Source organism: Miniopterus schreibersii, assembly GCF_964146895.1.
Source record: "Miniopterus schreibersii genome assembly, chromosome: 1".
NCBI classification, from domain to species: Eukaryota; Metazoa; Chordata; class Mammalia; order Chiroptera; family Miniopteridae; genus Miniopterus; species Miniopterus schreibersii.
Genome location: NC_138101.1, coordinates 65,255,149 through 65,274,968, shown reverse-complemented (window position 1 = coordinate 65,274,968; position 19,820 = coordinate 65,255,149). Strand labels below are relative to the sequence as shown.

At 40.1% G+C, this 19,820-nt stretch overlaps 1 protein-coding gene across 4 annotated transcripts in view; it reads right to left on the bottom strand.

Annotated features, from left to right (window-relative positions):
- Positions 1 to 3,128: 3,128 nt before the first annotated feature.
- NPNT (nephronectin) overlaps positions 3,129 to 19,820 on the bottom strand; it is a 76,220-nt gene continuing 59,528 nt past the window's right edge. For all 4 annotated transcript variants that reach the window (XM_081147865.1, XM_081147867.1, XM_081147866.1 and 1 more), the window contains 4 exons: positions 15,588 to 15,674; positions 14,883 to 14,981; positions 7,269 to 7,525; positions 3,129 to 5,885 (listed from right to left, as the gene is read on the bottom strand). In XM_081147865.1, the coding sequence (XP_081003991.1) occupies positions 5,778 to 5,885; positions 7,269 to 7,525; positions 14,883 to 14,981; positions 15,588 to 15,674 (551 nt within the window). In that variant the 3' untranslated portion in view covers positions 3,129 to 5,777. The remainder of the gene's footprint in view (positions 5,886 to 7,268; positions 7,526 to 14,882; positions 14,982 to 15,587; positions 15,675 to 19,820) is intronic.

Genomic DNA, 19,820 nt, shown 5'->3' with positions numbered 1-19,820 from the left:
TAGCCTTGTATTAAGTTTGATGTCAGGTAGGTTGATACCTTCAACCTTGTTTTTTTCTCTCTCAAGGTTTCTTCAGCTATTGGGGGTCTTCTGTGGTTCCATATAAATTTTAGGATTATTTGTTCTGTGGAAAATGCCTTTGGTATTTTGATAGGGATTGCATTGGGTATTATGGACATTTTAACAATGTCAATTCTTCCTAACCATGAGCGAAATATAAACTACCAATTATTTGTGTCATTCTCAATTTTTCTTTAATATCTTATAGTTTTCTGAGTAGAGATCTTTTTACCTCCTTAGTTTAATTAATTTGTAGGATTTTTATTCTTTTTAATGCAACTATAAATGGAATTGTTTTTTGAAATTCTGATAGTTTGTTGGTGTATAAAAATGCAACTGATTTCTGAATATTTTGTGTCCTGCTATATCACTGAATTCATTTATAAGTTCTAATTGTTTCTTGGTGGACTCTTTTGGGTGATTATATATATTATATATATATATAATTTATATTTATCATGTCACCTGCAACTAATGAGTTTTACTTCTTTGTTTCCAATTTGTGTGCCTTTTCTTTCTTGTCTAACTGCTGTGACTACGACTTCGAAATACTCTGTTGAATAAAAGTGGGGAAGGAGGACATCCTTGTCTTGTTCCTGATATTAAAGAAAAAGCTTTTAGCTTTTCACCATTGGGTATGATGTTAGCTATGGGTTCATCAGATATAGCCTTTCTTATGTTGAAAGGCATGTTCCCTCTCTCTGCACTTTGCTGAGAGTTTTTACCATGAATGGATGTTGAATTTTGTCAAATGCCTATTCTGCATCTATTGATAGAATATGATTTTTATGCCTCATTTTTTTAATTGGTGTATCACATTGATTTTCAGATAGTGAACCAATCGTGCACCCCAGTAATAAATCCCACTTGCTCATGGTGTATGGTCTTTTTAAGGTATTGTTGAATTCAGCTTATTAATATTTTGTCAGGAATTTTTACATCTGTATTCATCAGGGATATTTTTCTTTTTTGTATATTTTGCTTTTTTTTTCTGGTTTTGGTATCGGGGTAATGCTGGTCTGGTAGAATGAGTTTGGGAGCCTTCCCTTCTCTTCAATTTTTTGGATTAGTTTGAGAAGTATAAGTATTATTTCATTTTTAAATGTTTGGTAAAATTCACTGGTAAAGCCATCTAGTTCAGAACTTTTGTTAAGAATTTTTTGATTACTGATTAGATTTTATCAGTCTTTTCAGATTTTCTGTTTCTTTCTGATTTAGCCTTAGAAGACTGTATGTTTCTAAGAATTTATCCATTTTGACAGTTTAATATGTTAGCATATAATTATTCATAGTATTTTCTTATAATCCTTTGTATTTCTGTGGTGTCAACTATCACTTTTCCTCTTTCATTTCTGATTTTATTTGGGCTCTTTTTTTCTTGAGTCCGATTAAAGGTTTACAATTTTACTTTTTCAAAAAACAAGCTCTTGGTTTCATTAATCTTTTCTATTTAAGTATCTATTTTATTTATTTCCACTCTGATCCTTATTAATACTTTTTCTCTCTCACTTTGAGCTTTGTTCATTCTCTTTATAGTTGCTTTAGGTGTAAGGTTAGATTGTTTGAGATACTTGTTTGTTCAGGCAGGCCTGTATTGCTATAAACTTCTCTGTTAGGACTGCTTTAGCTATATCCCACTGATTTGGGGTCATTGGGTTTTTATTTTTATTTCTCTTAAGGTATCATTTGATTTCTTCCTGGTTCTCTTTGTCAACCCATTATTTAGTAGCATGATTTTTAGTCTCTGTGTTTGTGTTTTCTTCTTGAATTTTTGTGGAGTAGATCCTGCAACTAAGGATTTTGAGGCCTTCCAACAGTGAATGTTAACAGAGATAAAGGCCCAGACCCCTCAGTGTGAATTAGGCCTTGTTACTCAAATTGTATGGCCCCGGACCCGCAGCAGGGCAGCACCTGGGAGCTGGTTAGACATGGAGAATCTTAATCCCCACTCCAGATCCATCAACAGAAGCTGAATTTTTACAAGATCTCCTCCAGATGATTTCCATGCACATTAAAGTCTGAAAAGCAGTGAGCAAAGGGCATGGAATCCACACTTTCGGAGCCTTCAAAGTACCACATACCTTTCTTTCAGAATAGCAATTTTGCATTCATTCACGACTTTGGTAAGCTCCCATCTTCCTCTCTAAATTGAAACCCCACAAAAGCAAGTCTGCTTTCTGTTGTATCCCAGAGCCAACAGTAAGTGCTCTAAAATCTGTCAAAAAAAAATCAATGAACTAGAATCTCATACCTCATACTTATCTGCTGCCTCCAACCTCAAATAGGTTTCAGAAGAGGTTTAATTAATCAACTTTTTTTCAATTATTTATTTTCAGTATTATTTTGTATTGATTTCAGTTGTACAGCATAGTAGTCAGACAATCATATACTTTACAAAGTGTTTCCCCCAATATTTCTAGTATCCACCTGGCACCATACATAGTTATTGCAATATTATTTTTTAATTTCTTAACATACTCAGAAAACATGAGTTTTCTAGATCTCCTAAGATGATTAAGGCTCTCTGAGATAAGGGAGCTGCAGTTTTTCTTTACCTTTTCTTAAAGTATGTACTTTCCTAAAACTTGAGTGTCCTAGCTGCCGGGGTTGGAAAGAAAGAAGCCATTTAACCATATTCTCTATAATTTTGTAGGATAACTTATTTTCAGTCTTGCATTTCATTAATTTTCTTTCTTTCTAGTTGTTTTTTCCATTAGAAAAGGTTGGAATATGAGTAAAATGTCATAAATTAACAAAATCAGCACTAGTAAAAAGACTTTTTGTTCATAATTCATATATATTTAGATATTTGCTGACAGTGTACCCTGCCTTTCCATAAAACATTTTGAGGCAAATGTTTATAATTGAGATATAAGAAAACTAAAGCAATTTGCTAAGGTAAGGCATGTGTTCTGTGATCTGATCTCTTTCCCTGTCCATGCTGAATCAATATCTCATAACCCACAAAGCATGATAATTTGCGTAATATTTTTGTCCCCAATCATGGCAAGAGTAAATATTTTCTCAATTAAAAAAACAAAACAAAACTCAAAACAATAGACAACTGCTATTATTAACAGTGTTTTTATTTACAAAGAATTATTTTTATTTGGCTGTTTGGAAAACCACTAACATTTTTCACTTTAGAAAATATTAAATAATAAACAAGATGTTATACAGTACTTTGGATAACTTCTTCCATCAGTTTAGTGCAATGCATTATTGGCACCTAAAAGTGAAATTTTCAATTATTTTCCCCTTTCATCTTCAATTGTGCAGTTAGATGAACAAAAAGGAAAGAATCATTAAAAAGGGCTCTAAGGCCATATTTGCTGGCCCCCGCTCAAAGGCTCACTGATTTACACTCCCCTCCTGCCCTGCCTCCACCAGGTTAAATGACAAAAGATACACTGTTATACCTATTGTTCAAATAACATTACCATTGTGGAATTTGGGAGATTCAATTGATAAGAGAAAGAGATATACCAATTGGGTGAAGGAAAGGGCCTGGCAGGTGTGTTGGGCATGGCACTCCATATCAGTGGCCAAGTTAAGTGGTCACACACATTGCAGAGAGAATGCACCAGTTAAAAGTCTCTGTAAACTGTGTTCTTTGTTATGGTCTCTTTAAAAATCTGAAGTATCACCCATTGAAAAAGTGAAAGGGTTATACCTTTTTCAAGGAAAAAAAACCCACACCATCACATTAGGACATTGAGATACTAAAACATCTGTCCATTATGTTCTCTTTTTGGAATAAATATATATACTTGGGGGGGAGCGGTTTTGCTATTGTTTTAATACTGCTAGGTTTGTCATAAAGGGAGAGGCATTTTAGTGAGCACAGCATTTGGTGGATTTGTCCCTTTTTGATTCCTTTCCATTAGGAGCCAAAGAGGGAAATGCCTATATTAAACCCTGGCCTAGTCCAAATTACTTAGTTCTGGAGATTTTCATTACACAGTAATAGGATCAAAACATATTTTGGGAGATTCTGGAATCTGTTACTCTATCTTAAACATCCTTAACCTCCTTAAATACACATTTTTATCTAATCTCTTAAAAACCTCCAGAGAGAGAAAGTCACACTCCTTTATAAGGGATTCTAATTTAACAGCTGTCCCTGCCAGAAAACGCTCCCTCATACTCCAGTCTAAGCCTGTTTCCTCCTGTTCTATTCTTAGTGCATGTGGAGAACAGCTGGTCACCATCCTCTCTGTACCAACCCTTCATACACTTGAAAACCAGCAATGATTTGCCCCTCGGTCTTCTCTTCTCCTGGCCGAATAATCCCAGTTCCTCTAATTTTCCATCATAGATTTTTTTTCCAACCCTTTAATCATCTTTGTGATTCCTGGCAAAAACGGCAGAAAATATTTTGGTTACTGAATCAGAAATGAGGAAAAGCCTCAGTAGTAAGTTGCATTTTAAAAGTTATATACTTTTTAATATAAAGTTAAAATATGCAAGGAGGAAATATATTAGCTGAGGATTTTTAGATCTTAGAATTCGATCTTGTCCCGTTGCTCTAGTGTGTAAGCGAATCCTGTTCCGACACATCAACACCTCAAAGCATGGGACTGCTCCCTATCCCATCCTGACATGTGGCACATAAGTTATAAGCTAGAGCTGCCTAAATTTATACTGATTTTAAAATTAGTATGAAAATCTATTCCAAAGGAGCTGTTCCCCATGCTTCTCCTCACCCTGCTTCCATAAACAGAATCTTTCCTATGAAACAGCCAGAACTTTCTCCCAGCTTCTTACAGATTACCAGAGAGAACTGTTATCAGGGTGAAAGCTGCTGGTTTTAAAGCGTAGTGAGCAACAGTAAGGGTCTTATATGCTAACTGCAGCTCTTGTCAACCTAAATGGTTTACTATCCTTTGCAGGGATCAAACTCAAGGTCATTAAGATATTCATCCCTGCGCTACCACAACCTGACACCATTTCCAAAATTCTCTTGCCACTGATATAAGGTCATAGAACTGGATAACATGTCACCGTGTATTTTTTAATTCAAAAGATCACAAGCTGCCTTTTCCCTTGCAACTAGAGTCTGTAAATATCAGGAACACGTAACTACTTAATATCAATAGCACATTTACACAAAACACAATACTAACGAGGAATTACGTGCCCACTTTACATAATTGTCTTTAAAAGAAAAATACAGATAACAAGAATAAATGCATTTTGATATGTTACACACCCTTCTTTTATGAAGTGAATGGCAGTAAAAGAGTTCAGATCAGTCCAGAACTAAGAGTGGAGAGAAGAATCGAATTTCACAAGCACATTGTACAACAGGTCTTAGGGGAAGTCAATACTACTCATGGTACAACACTGAACAGATAACAGCAATGGCCATCTGCACAAATTTCTTTTGAAAACATCACCCAGAATTTGCTACAAGGAACACCTTGTCACCAGGATGAAGGATGGCACAGGTCACACACACAGAAGGCCAGTTCCAAAAAGAGCCACAGGATGGAAGGTAACACCCAGATGGCTTGTATGTGTCTACAAATGCCCCTTCTATTTCAAGGAGAGTGTCACTGTTCACTGGGATTGCACAAAAGCAGGCCAACAAGACCTGGGTCAATGAGCAGACTTTCTCTGACCCACTGACCCACTCTTCTCCGAGGCCTGGTGAAAGGGAGAAGACAGGAGGTGAAGGTTAGAAAGAGAAGAGGGAGTGACACCGGAGCTCACTGCTAGTTGCGGAGTTGCTCTTGTTCATAGCAGTGGCCCTTTTTCAAGCTCACATCATCCAATCCGATCTCCCCAGTGTGACCGCGCCTTTTTTCGCCTTTGAAGATGACCTAGGGAGAGAAGGTACACACTGATCAAGCCTCCTCTGCCCTTCCCCATACCTGCTCATTTAGGAAAATAAAGGCAAACTTCCCCCGACACTAAATAGTAAACTTACTTAACAGAAGGGAAGACTAGAGAACAGTGTCACCTGAGGCTTGCCTTCTGGTAGAAACTTAATCAGACCACGCTACTCAGATTCAGTTACCCTTTAAAAGCCATTCTAAACTATAGACCGCTTCAATTTAGGAACGCTTATGATGTGGACACTTCTGTCAATGATTACCAAGGTTAAAAGTAAAAAGGGGGACGGGATGGAAAGGTGCAGATGGTGAGAGCTGAAGGTCTAAAAGATCACAGCCATGCAGCCTGTATCTGACGCCTCCCAGTTCCCCCAGTGGGCTCAGACAGCTTGGTCGAAAAATGGAACAGAATCAAACTCCATAATCCCATCGCAGTGTTGTTTTACTTAGGCAGAGACCAAGGACTTGCACTATTCTTACATTTTCTCTTTTATAGCATTCTTGCTGCTTTTAAAAACAAAAGAAACCTGTCTGTGCTGTGATTTGAAATGATTTATCTTGTTCTCTTTCTCTAATAATACATATTAAGAAAAATCAAAGTAAAATTCAAGACTATGATAAAAGCTATATTAATGGAGTCTACCTTTTCTTTCCAAAAGAGTTCATAGAGACTATACCGACAGGCATAGATGCAGAATCTCTTCATAGTAACAGTTTTATAAGCATCAACATAGAGAAGACACTTCTTCCAAATACATCCATTCTTTCAGCGAGGTGGTACAGATCACCTGATTGCTCCATGTGACTTGATTACTGAAGTTAAAATGTATATATTCCATCAAAGCTTTCCCCATATCCTGTCCTGAATAGAACAGTGTCTTCCAAGCATATTGCCTGGGTCCCACCCAAGGCTGCTCAACTATGATCTCTGAGGCAAAGGGGGAAGAAATGGACTTTACAGAAACATTTTGCAAAAACAAAACAAAACACTTTACAGCAACTCCTGGTGGTCAGAGTTTGCAGTATAAGGAATGAAAGGCAGAGCAGGAAGGGTTAAGCTCACCACCCCTGCCCTTGGAAGTATCTCTCCATTAACATTTTTACCTTTTTCAATTACTAATTTTTTTTTCAGTAAAAGGGGTCTACCCCAGGGTGGGGACAGTGGCGGTGGTCCTCAGTTACGATGAGGAGCGCAGGAAGGAGCAGAGTGATTAAAGACTGAGGCAAGGAAGGGAGTTGTGCCCAGGGAAAAACACAAACCTCTGTCTGAGCCTGAGTTAAGGCCGGGAACAAGGCTTCTTCCAAGGGGGACTCCAGGGTCCCCTTGGAAAGGAAAACCTCTGGGTCCGTGTCCTCTGCGGTTCTACTTACGCTCTTGATGTCGGCCCCTCGCAGGGTGATCTGTGTTTGCCGCCAGCCGTGGCCACCGTTTCTCCCCCACAGGGCCGCTCCGTGGGCCCCGTGTTTTCGCACGAACACCTGGAGCGTGCCCGAGTGCAGCCCAGTGACCCTGTGCCTGAACGACAGGCACAGGTCGCCTGAATGCATGAGGTGGCCGAGAGGTAGCACCAAGCGAGCCGCCTTTCCCCCCGGGGCCTTGGCTGCCGAGACGGTCAGGTACTGTCCTCCTGCAGCGAGAAAGGCAGGGCTGTGCGTGGGCGCCCGCACCCCTCCCTAGCCAAACGGTATGGACAGGAGTTGCACCTTGGTTTTTTTTTTGCTTTAATAAACTTCACACTGTGACAATCATTTGTAAAGAATTCCCAGCTTATTGAAGGAGAAAAATATGACTTATTTCTATGCCTGTCTCAAATTCCATGGTTTTGTGTTTACAGAAAACACTCATTGTGCTCATGGAGAGGCAAGTTTCTCCAAGGACGCACAATAATTAATAACCCTAACACTGGGAACACTTGTGGTGGCATATGATCAGACACAGACAGGCATGCACAAACACACACCTTCACCCCCTCTGATCCTCGCCAGGTTATGATTATGTTGTCAAACTGGCTGGCTGATTGGGGCGGCTGACTTGAAGTTGTCAGGGAGAATTTTCTACACGGATAATTAACCTCCAGGCGGTGGAGCAGATGGTGGTTTAAAGGGTGCTAAATCTGTTCATTATCTCTTCTTGCTACTTTTTATTTTTTTTAGAAACTCTAGAGAGAAAACAGTCCTTTTAAAAATGCCCAGAGCTGCACTGGCTGGTGTGGCTCAGTGGTTAGAGCATCAGCCTGCACACCAAAGGGTCTGGGGTTTGATTCCCAGTCAGGGGCATGTACCTGGGTTGCAGGTCTGATCCCCGGCCACCATCAGGGCGTGTGCAGGAGGCAACCAATAGATCGATGTTTCTCTAACATCAATGTCTCTCTCTCCCTCTCTCCCTTCTACTCTCTAAAAATCAACAGAAAAAAATATTCTCAGGCGAGGATTCGCAACAACAACAAAACGCCCCAAGCTTGTTCTGTTTCTCACACTGTGCACCTCACCCCAGGAAGCTGCAGAGGTGTCTGGAAACCCTCCAGCTTCCTGGAGCAGCAATTTTATGTAAAGATAAGTGGTTTACAATGTTTTATATCATAAATATATAATGAATATAATGTAATATATAAATTTCTGATTACATATACATGAACGCAAAATGTTAATAAAAACTGTCACTTTGGGCAGGTCACTTCGTCCTCAGATCCCTTGGGCTGTGGCGTTTGTCTCCCTGGTTGTCAGAGGAACTGCAATTAAGGGGGGAAAGTCTGAGCAGCAGTGCGGGGGAAGGCTGCTTCTCAAGAGAGCGAAAGTTACAAGCGGTATTTTGAAGCTCGCTCCAAGTACAAACGACATTCCTCTCCGGCTGTTTTATTGGAGCCAACTGAAAACACTCTCTCTGTTTCAGCCCTGACTTATCCACAGGGAAATGTGGTGGGAATGCTGAACACATGCATCTGTTTTGGTAGAAACCCCACTTACTTTTCAATGAGAAGACAACCATTGTTTTTTATGCTTAATCTGTGTCAGACACGATAAGGTTTGGAAGTCACTCAAGTGACTTCTTCAAGTGCTCTCTGAGCAGTCGGAGACCAACAGGTGATCTCTGTGCATGAATTCAGGGCCAGGCCGCGCTGTGCTCCACGGGGGCATCTCATGAGCCCTGCTAACAAGCCTGTGAAGTGAAGGCTTGTCCTGCAGATGCAGAGTTAAGGCTCTGAGAGGTGAAGTCACCTGAGGTGTCACCCAGTGAATGGCAGAGTAAAGGTTTGAGTTCAGAGCTGCCTGACCCCCTGTTCAGCACTTGCTGCCCTCAGGCTGGAATCACTGGTCTGCTTGCTTCTCTCCCCCAGGAGATATGAACTCTCTGATGTCAGAACCAACTGTTTCCCCAAAGCGCCCGTCACATTCCTAGCATACGGTAGGAGTGTAATGCCATTTGTTGAATAAGTGATGTTCTAAGAATACAGGGGGGGAAAAACAACCAAAACACTGCAAAGAAATAGGTCTTTGAGTCATACACTTGAATCACCAACAACAAACACAATTTCTTATCCTACCACCTCCATCCCCCCAAAATTAATGGAAATGGTATTTTAGGCCACAATATTTAGATGGATTTTAAAGGTCTCCCCATAAGTCAGCTTTTGAATCATCACAGGTATTTTGGTTAAGACTAAGATATAAGGTTATTACAGTTAACCTGCAAGTTTTAAGAAAACAAGGATTATCTTAAGTCTCTGTGGAATGTATACTAATATCACTGCCAGATGCTGCCTGCAAATAAGGCAAGCTAGCCCACCGAGGCACCCTAATAAGAGTCAGACAACCCTTTTTAGAGGTATTTAAAACTCTACAATGTAAAGCATGAGCAATGAGGCTACAGTTGCTCTTCCTCCACAGAACTGCTCTGTGAACATTTCTTGCATTGTTATAACTTGCTTTTTTCACAAATATATGAACCATTTTTCTATGTCAACCAATACAGACATTTTTCATAGCTTCAAGTATGCCATTAATAATTTAGCCAATTTTTTAACTGAAGAACATTTAAGTTGCTTCCAGATTTTCGCTCTAAGATAATACCATAAAGTAGTAAGACAAGCAAAAAAATTAAGATTTGCAACACATGAAAAAGGACTGTTCCTTTTAACATAAAGAATTTACAAATCAATAATAAAAAGAACACAAAAGAAAAAAGGCATCTCAGGAAAAAATAGACTTTTAAAATGTGAAAAGATGGTCGACTTTTCACAATAAAATAAAATGAATTTGGTAAAGATTTTTAAAAGTAGTTTAGTAAGATCAGTGTTGGGGATGGTCCTTAAATATTGTTTGTGGGAGTATAAGTTGCTATAACCCTTATGAAGGGTAATTTAGTAAAATTTATCAAAATTCAAAATTCAGAATGCAAGTTCCCTTTGATTCAGCATTGCACATCTAGGAATTTATCCTACAGATTTAGTCAAACATATGTGAAATGATATGCGTAGACAGTGTCCACTGCAGTATTGTCTGAACTACCAAAAGGCTGGGAACAACTGAAATGTTCCCCAGTGGATGGCTGGTTAAATACAAGGGAACATGTGAGGAATGATGGAGTAACAGCCAATAAGAATGAGCGTGTTCTGTAGGTACTGACATAGGACCAACTTCAACAGCAACGGCTAATGCTATTCGAATGGTGACTCTGGGACAGGCACTGCTTTAAATGCTTCATATATGTTGAAAGGATACTATTGATTACCCCTGGTTAAGTGACTCGCTCAAGGTCAAAGCTAGTGAGCTGTGGTGCTGGGTTTCAGCTCAGGTATTCTGGCTTTAACATCTTTGTTCTTCATGTCAACTCTTAAAACCATATCCTTAAGTGACAAAAGCAAGGTACATAAGAGGGTGCTTTCCTGTTGTATGGACAAATATATCTCTGGAAAGATAACCAAGAAACTGGTTGCATCTGGGAGGGTAACTATGAGCCAGGGCTGGAAGGCAGCTTTTATCTCCACTGTGGATTTATTTTTCCATTTACAAGTATTTCAAGATAATACTTTTTAATGCTGCACCAGACATACTTGTATGTACATGCTGGCATGCTTGTTATATATTTAAGTGAATTCCTGTAGCTACGAGGAGCGGACAGAGCACGGAGTCAGCTGCTTTTAACCCTTGATCCCCATTGATCAGGGTTCCAGGAAAAGGACCCCAGGTGCAGCCTTGACATTACAAGAAAGGGGTGTATCGTCAGGGCCACAGCTATGTGCCTGCAGTGAATCACCACATCTGCTGGCTGCACAACTTTCCATTCCTTAGAGGGATGTATTAATTTCACTATCTCACAATTAAGTTTAAGATGGAATGTGATAAACAAAACCCAGTGAGCAAAAAGGAAGGGCAGCTAGCAAATGCGATTATTTTACAGCTGTTTCTCAAAGCTGTAAGTTTATTTAATTGAAGGTTTTCTCTTCTTGGAGATATTAGCATTTAAGAATATTTACATATCTGGATCTTGGATAAGAAATGCACATTAAAAATCAGTCATAACTGTGCAAATCCAAACATATATGTTCCTTTACACGTGGTATAATCTAGATAGAAACAAGTAAACAATTAGCTTGGTAATTAGATAATTCAGAGATATAATTCATTAAATGGCTTATATTTACACACATACAACCTCACCTAAACATCCTAGAAGAAAAACAGGCATTTTTCATCAGAAGCTTTGTTAGTATTTCTTCATCAGAATTTGGAGAATTCCCCAACACATTCTAAAAAGCCCATCTGCAATTCCAACTTGATAGATACCATGCACTCCTGACCTTCCAACTCCCTGCCCTCCTCTGGTCTTCCTGTCCACTTTCCAACTGGAACCTTGCTGCTCACTGGTCTCCTTGGGTTACCTGGGCATTCCATTCTGGGCCAAGGCTCTCAAAGCTGGTGTAAGAGGTTTCTAGCCCAGCACTTATCCAGGGCTCAAAACCTCTTGCCATACGTCACCCAGTCAAATGCCTCTATCAACAGAGAGCTCCTTACTTCAACATCAGCTGAGCTCTTTTTAGACAGCTCTATTGGGAAGTTCTGTCAGAGAGTGAACCAAAATCGATCTCTGTAGTTTTCACCTACTAGGCCGACTTCCACCCCTTTGTGGTCACAGAACAATGGTGATAGATGTTGTCAGTCAAGTATTTGAAAAGCAGCCCCATTTCACTATTTCTTCTCCAGGCTGAGCACTCTGGTTTCTTGCCCTGCTCTTCCACAGGCTTTGAAACACTTTTCCACCCAGAGCATTCTGAGTGACCTACATTTATCTCTATTCTTCTCAGACCAGAAAGAACCCACCAAAGTGGATTTTCCATTCTCAAAAAAAATACCATATTTCTAGGGAAACAACCCAACTTTTTGGCAGCAAAAACACAGGGTCCTCTCCTTGATTTCATTACCCACTAAAACTCTAAAGTCTCGCACGCTTACTGCGAAGGCACTTCTCCCCCTCCTACAGCTGTGTAACTGGCTTCTAGACCATGAGCCCTACCTTGTCTTTCCCCCCATTAGATTTCACCCTCTTAAATGTGGCCCATTGATCTAATGTTGTGCAGCTGGTGTGGCAGCACTGCCTTTCCATTTGTTCTGTACTATCACAGCCAACTCACCAGCTCCAGCTTTCCTTGCCTGCCATTTTAATTTCCAATCCTCTTCTCGTTTTTCTATCAGAGGGCAAGTGGAATTGGGGTCACAACAAATTAAAACATTTACATATGAGTTGAATAATAAAAAAATGTTGGGATGTACTAAATTAGTTCTATAATGTAGTATTAAAATTCTAAAAATCAAGTATTTTACTATCTACATAGATGTATAATGAATTCTTTTGAGTTTATTTAGCATGAATTACTCTCCCCAGTGTACCTTACTTGAAAAGGTTATTCATTACGACCATGAATATGCCTGGCTGCTAACAATCCTTCCTTCTGTAGCAAAGTACCCCTGGTCAGTGGTCAGTGAAACCCACAGGCTGGGATCTGCCAGTTGGAGCATGCACACCACCACAGGACACAGAGACCAGGCTGTGGGAGCGTGAAATCCCCAGGACACTGCTGCAGGCGTCCAGACACCGAACTGCCCGGAGGCTGCTGGGCAGCACGGAGAGGCCTGGACATGAAGTCTGTTCTTTTGCTCAGTGCAGCCTTTGAAATTTATGTACACTCTGGGCCTCAATATTCCCTTTGTGAAGTAAAAACAATATTGCCTGCTTCACCGCGTGGATAAGAGGATATTAAATAGAATTAATGAGATGGCCCTGCCAGTGTGGCTCAGTTGGTTGGAGCGTTGTCGCCTACACAGAAGGTGATGGGTTTGATTCCTGGTCAGGGCATGTATGGAAGGCAACCGATTGATGTTTCTGTCTCCTTTCCTCTCTCTAAAATCAATTTAAAATATATATAGAAAATAAAAAATTAATGAGTAAGTGAAGACTATAATAGGTATTAAATAAATGTTGGTTTCTTTCTAATTCACAGATATACATGACATTAATTATAATAATAGTGTTCTAATAGTCAAAGGGATATAAAGTACAGCAGAGGGAATATAGTCAATAATACTGTAATAACTATGTATGGTGCCAAGCAAATGCTTGAATTATCCAGATGATCACTTTGTAAATTACATAACTGTCTACCACTGTGCTTTATACCTGAAACTAATATAAAATAATATTGAATGTCAACTGTATTTAAAAAATAAAATTAATATATAATAATAATATTGTCCTGCTCAGAGGTAACCTTCAATGAATGAGGGTTAACAAGAGACTGAGAATGAAAGAGGCTGTTCTTGTGCATGCATGTCATTAAAAATTGTTTTATAGCTAAAAGAAATCTAAAAAACCCACTTGAATTTATGGAGTATTTCATATTTTTAAAGCTTACTTAAATTTTCATTTTTAAACATCTATTATTTCCATCTTAGGGGATCTAATGAAATACTTTAGTCTAATATTTTAATACCTTGCTACTCAAAATGTGCATCAAGGATTAGCACCAGAGGTATCCCCAAGGAACTTGTTAGAAATGCATTGAAATCTACATTTTAACAAGGCCCCCAGCTGATTTGTACAAATGCTGAAGTTTGAGAATAACTGGTGTAACAGAGCATATCATCTCCCAAGTTAACTTTTGTGTGTTTTCTGTTCTTCTATATAATACCTGGGATGGTATTTAAGAAATAGGAACAACATCACTTTTAGTTGAAAACATACTTTTTCTTCACATCTTGTCTCTTTCACTTCTAAATCAGAACTATAAAAAAGAAAAAAAGACACCAAACTCTTCATCCTTCCATTAAGTTGACATCATCCATAAAAGATTTTAATTACCGAGGGGAGGGAAAAAACCAACACTATGTAGCCTCGCTTCCTAGAACAAGACAACAGAACATCTTGCAAGTACTAACACTTTAGGTTAATAGGAAGTGTGCAATTTAAAAGCCTGTTAATTTTCTAAGGAACTATGTCTATATCTACCTTACTAAGAACATTCTCTAGTGGAGTAAGTAATGGTAATTTATAACTAATCTCTCCAGCATCCAAGTTATATTGAATTTTTTTCCAGAAAGGTATTCACAACTTCACAGAAATTCAAGTCTCTTTCAACTATATCTCAAATCTTAAAAGAAAAAAGACACGATTGAGAAAACAACCAAAAATAACTACCATGGCTGATGTACTTCCTTTACACTTGGGAATGAGGCACTACAAGTAAATTGAAAATTACAGGTAAAAATAAGTCCAGGTTTTATTTACCAAGCTTTTTGAGAAGTATTAGCTGGCCTTTTAATGAACTACTCGTCTTCCCATAACATAATTCTAGTTGACAGCTAACAAATTTAGTTCACTTAAAAAATGGAATACAAATTCTGGACAAGATCTCTCTTTACCCTCTTCATAGGTAACCAGAGATGTGTCACAGTGCACTGAAATGTGTCCTAGAGTTAGACAACCGGGCTTACCTGCTGGGTCCCTCACCGGTTCCCAGTGCAAGTCACTGTCTTTCTCCCTGATCCATCCACAAAGCCCATGGTCAAAATTGCAACTGTGTATCAGGACACCTGCAAGGAAATGACCAGAAAGACTAGTAAACCACAAACAACAGACATGCACGTGTTAACAAGGTTATCTGTACAAGTGTTCTCTCCTGTCCACACTTCACAAACCCACCAGAACTTCTGTCCAGGAGATCAGAAGGAAATCACACGAACCCCTGCACAACCGTGCATGTGTGTGTGTGCTCAGGTGTAAAAACACAGCACGCAAATGTTGCCCAATTATGGCCTTGTTACAACATCACTTATAAAATATGATTTTTCTCCTCAGAGTTTATATTGCATGCTGCTTTTATATATATATTTAAAAGATAATGATTACTCAATTATTTGTGCCCAACTGATTAACTGCAGAGGAAACTCAGTTGTAACAAGAAAAAAGGATCTATAATTTTCCCAGGTGTAACCTAACAATCTACAATTTAAATATTATTTTCATGAAATGGAGGAAAACAATAAAATGTCGTAACGGTACTAAGAATATAAGTATCTTGGGGTGGTAAACACACAATACAATATACAGATGATGTAGAATGGTCACCTGAAACCTGTATAATTTTATTTACCAATGTCACCCCAATACATTCAATTTAAAATAAAACAAGTATCTACCTGGATCATCCTTTGCTGCATCATCTGCACTGACTCCTCGTTCGATTTCAAATATTTCAAACAAATCATTTGAAGGTTGCCGTGGAACTGCAAGAGAGAGATGTTTTTTGTTTTTTGTTTTGTAACGAGGTGTTACCTTTAACAAGGGGCAGGGGAGAGAAAGACCTGGGCATTCACTCATCTGGAATAAAACATTTAATTACATTTCACACGTGAAGCTTCATGAAGCTTGTTCTGCAGTGATGTATATACTGTAACATTTATCTGGGTACAAATAAAAACTGGTTTTCAAAAGTTTCTAAAATTCAACACAAAAACACATTAAAAGGGTTTAATCTGGAAAATACATTTTAAAAGAGCGACCAGTTTCTAGTAGAATATTAGTCGCTATGAAATTCACGTTTTCATCTCTATGTAAACTCTAGATTGAGGATATTTTAACTGAAACACCTGCCACCGCGGTGAGGGTTTTGGTGTTCTAACCGCAGCACCGACTCCCCTCCCTGAGCTCTGCCCGCTCCTCTGGGTTTCTCGCCCTGGCCGCCTGGCTTCCGCAGGGGCCCTGGTTCCTTTAAGATCAGATCCAAAGGCCTTGGTTCAGCGCTCAACCACCACCCCGCCCCCGCCCCAGAGTGCCCAGGCATGCCATTCATTTTCAGTCTCTGACTCTGTCCCCAGCTTGGGAGGCTCTTCCTGCTAATTAACCTGCCAAATGTCCCCTCTACGGTCACTGCCCAGTGTAAATATCACTGCCTGGGTGAAAACGTTCATGCCCCGGGCGAATTAAATTCTTCCCCCTTGTAGTTCATAGACTCTTGTTTCCACATCTCTATTCTACTCTTTCATAGACTTGCTTTTATTTACACGCTTGTGTGTCTGTCCCTCTGCTAGTCTCTGAGGTCCCGGAGGGCATCAATCATGTCTTATTCATGTGGCATTTCCCGGGCGTAGCTTGGTGACAGGCAGGCACTCAATAAGTGTTTACTGAGCAAATGTGAAGATCTTGTCAAGAGACCCATGCACTCTGTCAACCTTTTTTCTCACTGAAAGAGCTTAAGTACCCACTTTTTAAAAAATGGATTCATTTAAATCATTAGTTTTTAAGTCTTTTAATGTGTATTTGATTGCCGCCCATATGCCAAGCACCGTGGGAGCCTGAGGACAGAGGGAAAGGGGCAAACAAGGTCCAGCAAGGACCAGGCCCTCATGGAGCCAGCACTCTAATGGGGGAGACAGACATAAACTCGAAGGCCGACACACACGACAATTCTGAATGTTGACAAGGGCCAGGAAGGAAAACACCAGATGACGTCTTGGAGAGTCACTGGGGTGGGAATGGGAGTGTAGGAATGGGGGGGGGGGGAAGGAATTTTTGGCCAAAGACTAGGGAATACTCCCTTCTCTTAGCCGGAACTTAAATTAATTAGCCCCGTTTTTATAAGGCAGGGAGTGAAAGATGTAGAACACCGAGAACATTAGTCAACAGGGTTCTTTTACAACAATGTTCCTATTATTTTTAGCAAGAATTTTGAAAATGAACCACCTCATAATGTTTACACTGATTTTTTTCTTTTTTAAGCTTACTGCTTTAAAGTTTTTCCCTGTTGTTTCAAAATTCCAGACAGGAAAGCCCCTCCCCACATATACTCAGCCTGTGAGGGATAGAGGAGCTGGCTCACAGGCAAGCTGCAGGGATCCAGGTGCTCTGGGGTGCGGCACATGCCCGCCCTCTTTTATGCCCCGAGGATTGACAGCACCGACATCCAATCACAGCTTTCCTCCCCTTGTTTGAGGCTCTGAGACAGAGAGTGCCTTTTATCTACTAGAAATACTACAAAGTTGTAGGTGAGCAGGCCAGAGAAAGTTAGGAAAACTCTACAGAACCATCATTTTTTTGTTCCCTTAATCTTGTTGTAATTTATACAAATTATCTCTGGATTGGAAGTGCTCAAACCCTAAGGTACCATATTGTAGGGGCATTATGACAGTTTGTTAGCTCCCCTTTTTTCCAGATGAAAGACTGTCAGATGGCAAGTAGAGTCTTGGTGGACAGGGGAGGGCGGCCCCGAGGTTTCCTGGTGCAGGCGGCCTGTTTTACAAAAGGAGATCAAGGAGGCCCTCTCTGAGGAAGCACCACTTGGACTGAGAGAGGAACACGGAACCTCCCAAGCCAAGTGTTGGGGTGAAGGAAGAGGGAGCATTTCGGGCCTCGAGGACAAAGAAAGTGCTCAGAACAGCTGCAGAAAGGCATTCACAGGGGCTGGAGGATGCTGAGAAACAGGGAAAGCGGCCTCGGAAGAGGCAGAAGAGAAAGGAAAGGGCCAGATCACACGTTTGGAAAACAGCAACCCAAGGAATGGGTCATCTAACAACTTGCTAAGTGTCAGATGGTTCATCAGTATTTTAAGCACTGGACTTCCAAGAACTATTTAATTCAGCTGCGGATGACCATACACACCTTTACTTTAGTTCACTGGGAAACATTCCAAGGAATTGAGAGACCTGAAGGGCTCACCAGCTGTGAGTCCTCACAGCTGTGTGCGCTCTGCTCGGCACCTCTGCCCCATCATTGAACCAGCTCCTTCCTCTCACACCGGTCTGGGTTGCTCACAGCGTCCCACCGCTGTGTCAAGAGAAGGTACACTGCCCATTGCATGGCACAGTTTAGAGTTTATGGAAAATACCAAGCGAAACAAACAGTGGGGGGAAAAATCAAGCAGTATGATCTCAACTATGTACAAGAAAAACAAGTGAACAAACCGAACACTTGGACTAGAAAAAAAGAACGGTAAAAAAATACACTAAAACGCTAATAGTAGTAGTGTGATTATTGAAAAGAAAAGTGATATTTTCTCATTTGTTGGTTTGTTTTCTCTTTGGACAATTCTATATTTTAAGATTGTTTATAAAAAAGAATTTCTGCTATGAAAAACACTTACCTAAAACATGGAAAGAAAAGACAGTTCTCTCAGAACATATATACAGACCCTGCCCCATAGCAACTATATGTCTGTGACTTGTATTTTGACTGCTTAGAGGACTCTGAGTGGAGTCTTGATAGCCTGTTGTTAAATAGGAGGCTGTGAAACTGAAATATATTTGTGTAATTTGAACATATTCTTTGATCCAGAGAGCTAGTTTAATCAGTGCAGAAAATGTTAATTAAAATAAATGACTAGCCATGCGGGAAACCACAAGTATAACCAGGATAGATGCTGACACCTGCTTTTCCTAATTATCTCTGCCTGCATCATATCTGGGCTAACAGTCAACTCAAATAGATATATATTTATCAAGACAAATACATATAAACTATTCTCTGTAGTTGGACCATTAATTCTCAGAATTAGAATGGTATAATTTCAGAGATTAAAAAAGATAAATCTAACAACTCCTCTAGCATCATTTCATCCAGCCCCCCTGCTCTATCCCATCCACATGCTAATGCAATCAATCAAGAAGGTGGGCATCTACTGGGTCCCGGGCGCTGGGCTAAGAGCTTGTTAGGATGCAGAAAGCATACTCTTGCCTGCAGAGGATCTACATTCCAGACGTGAAGACAGACATCTAACAATTTCCCTAGGTAACAAGCGCTTTAAAAGTGAGGTAGAGGAAGCTATGTGAGCATACAGGGGTGAGAAGAGAGGGGGCTAGCTAAGCTAGCAGGGGGAGGGCAAATGCAAGGAAATCTCTGAGAGGTGGGAGATGCCTGTACCAGGGCAAGAAGGATGAGAGGATGATGCCAGCTGACGGCCTAGAGAATGAAGGGCGTGGGGCTGAATTCTCATTAGAGCTGTAGAGCTCACAGGGGAAGAAGGGAACCAAATGAAAGAAGCTGGAGATGCAGGCAGATTGTACAGGGCCTTTCAAAGGCCTGTAAAGATTTTAGACTCTATTCTGGTAGCCACTGGAAGCCTCTGGAAGATTTTAATAGGATTGCCGAGATGAGGTCACCATCCTGGCTGCAGCATGGAGAATGAACGGGGAGAAGACGTCAGAGGACAGCTGTGACCAACATTAAGTAAAGAATTCATCTTGAAAACATTTCCTACTTTTTTTTTTTTTTCCATTGGTCAAGGTTTCACCTACCAGAAATCTCTCTTTCTTGCCCGTTGCTTCTTACAACCTTCTGCATGAACTAAAAGAAAGGGGGTGTACAGGCACTGAAGGAAGGAGCCAGCCAGATAAAAACGTGGTGGGACAGGGTTTAGGGGCCCAGGATGCTTCCCGACT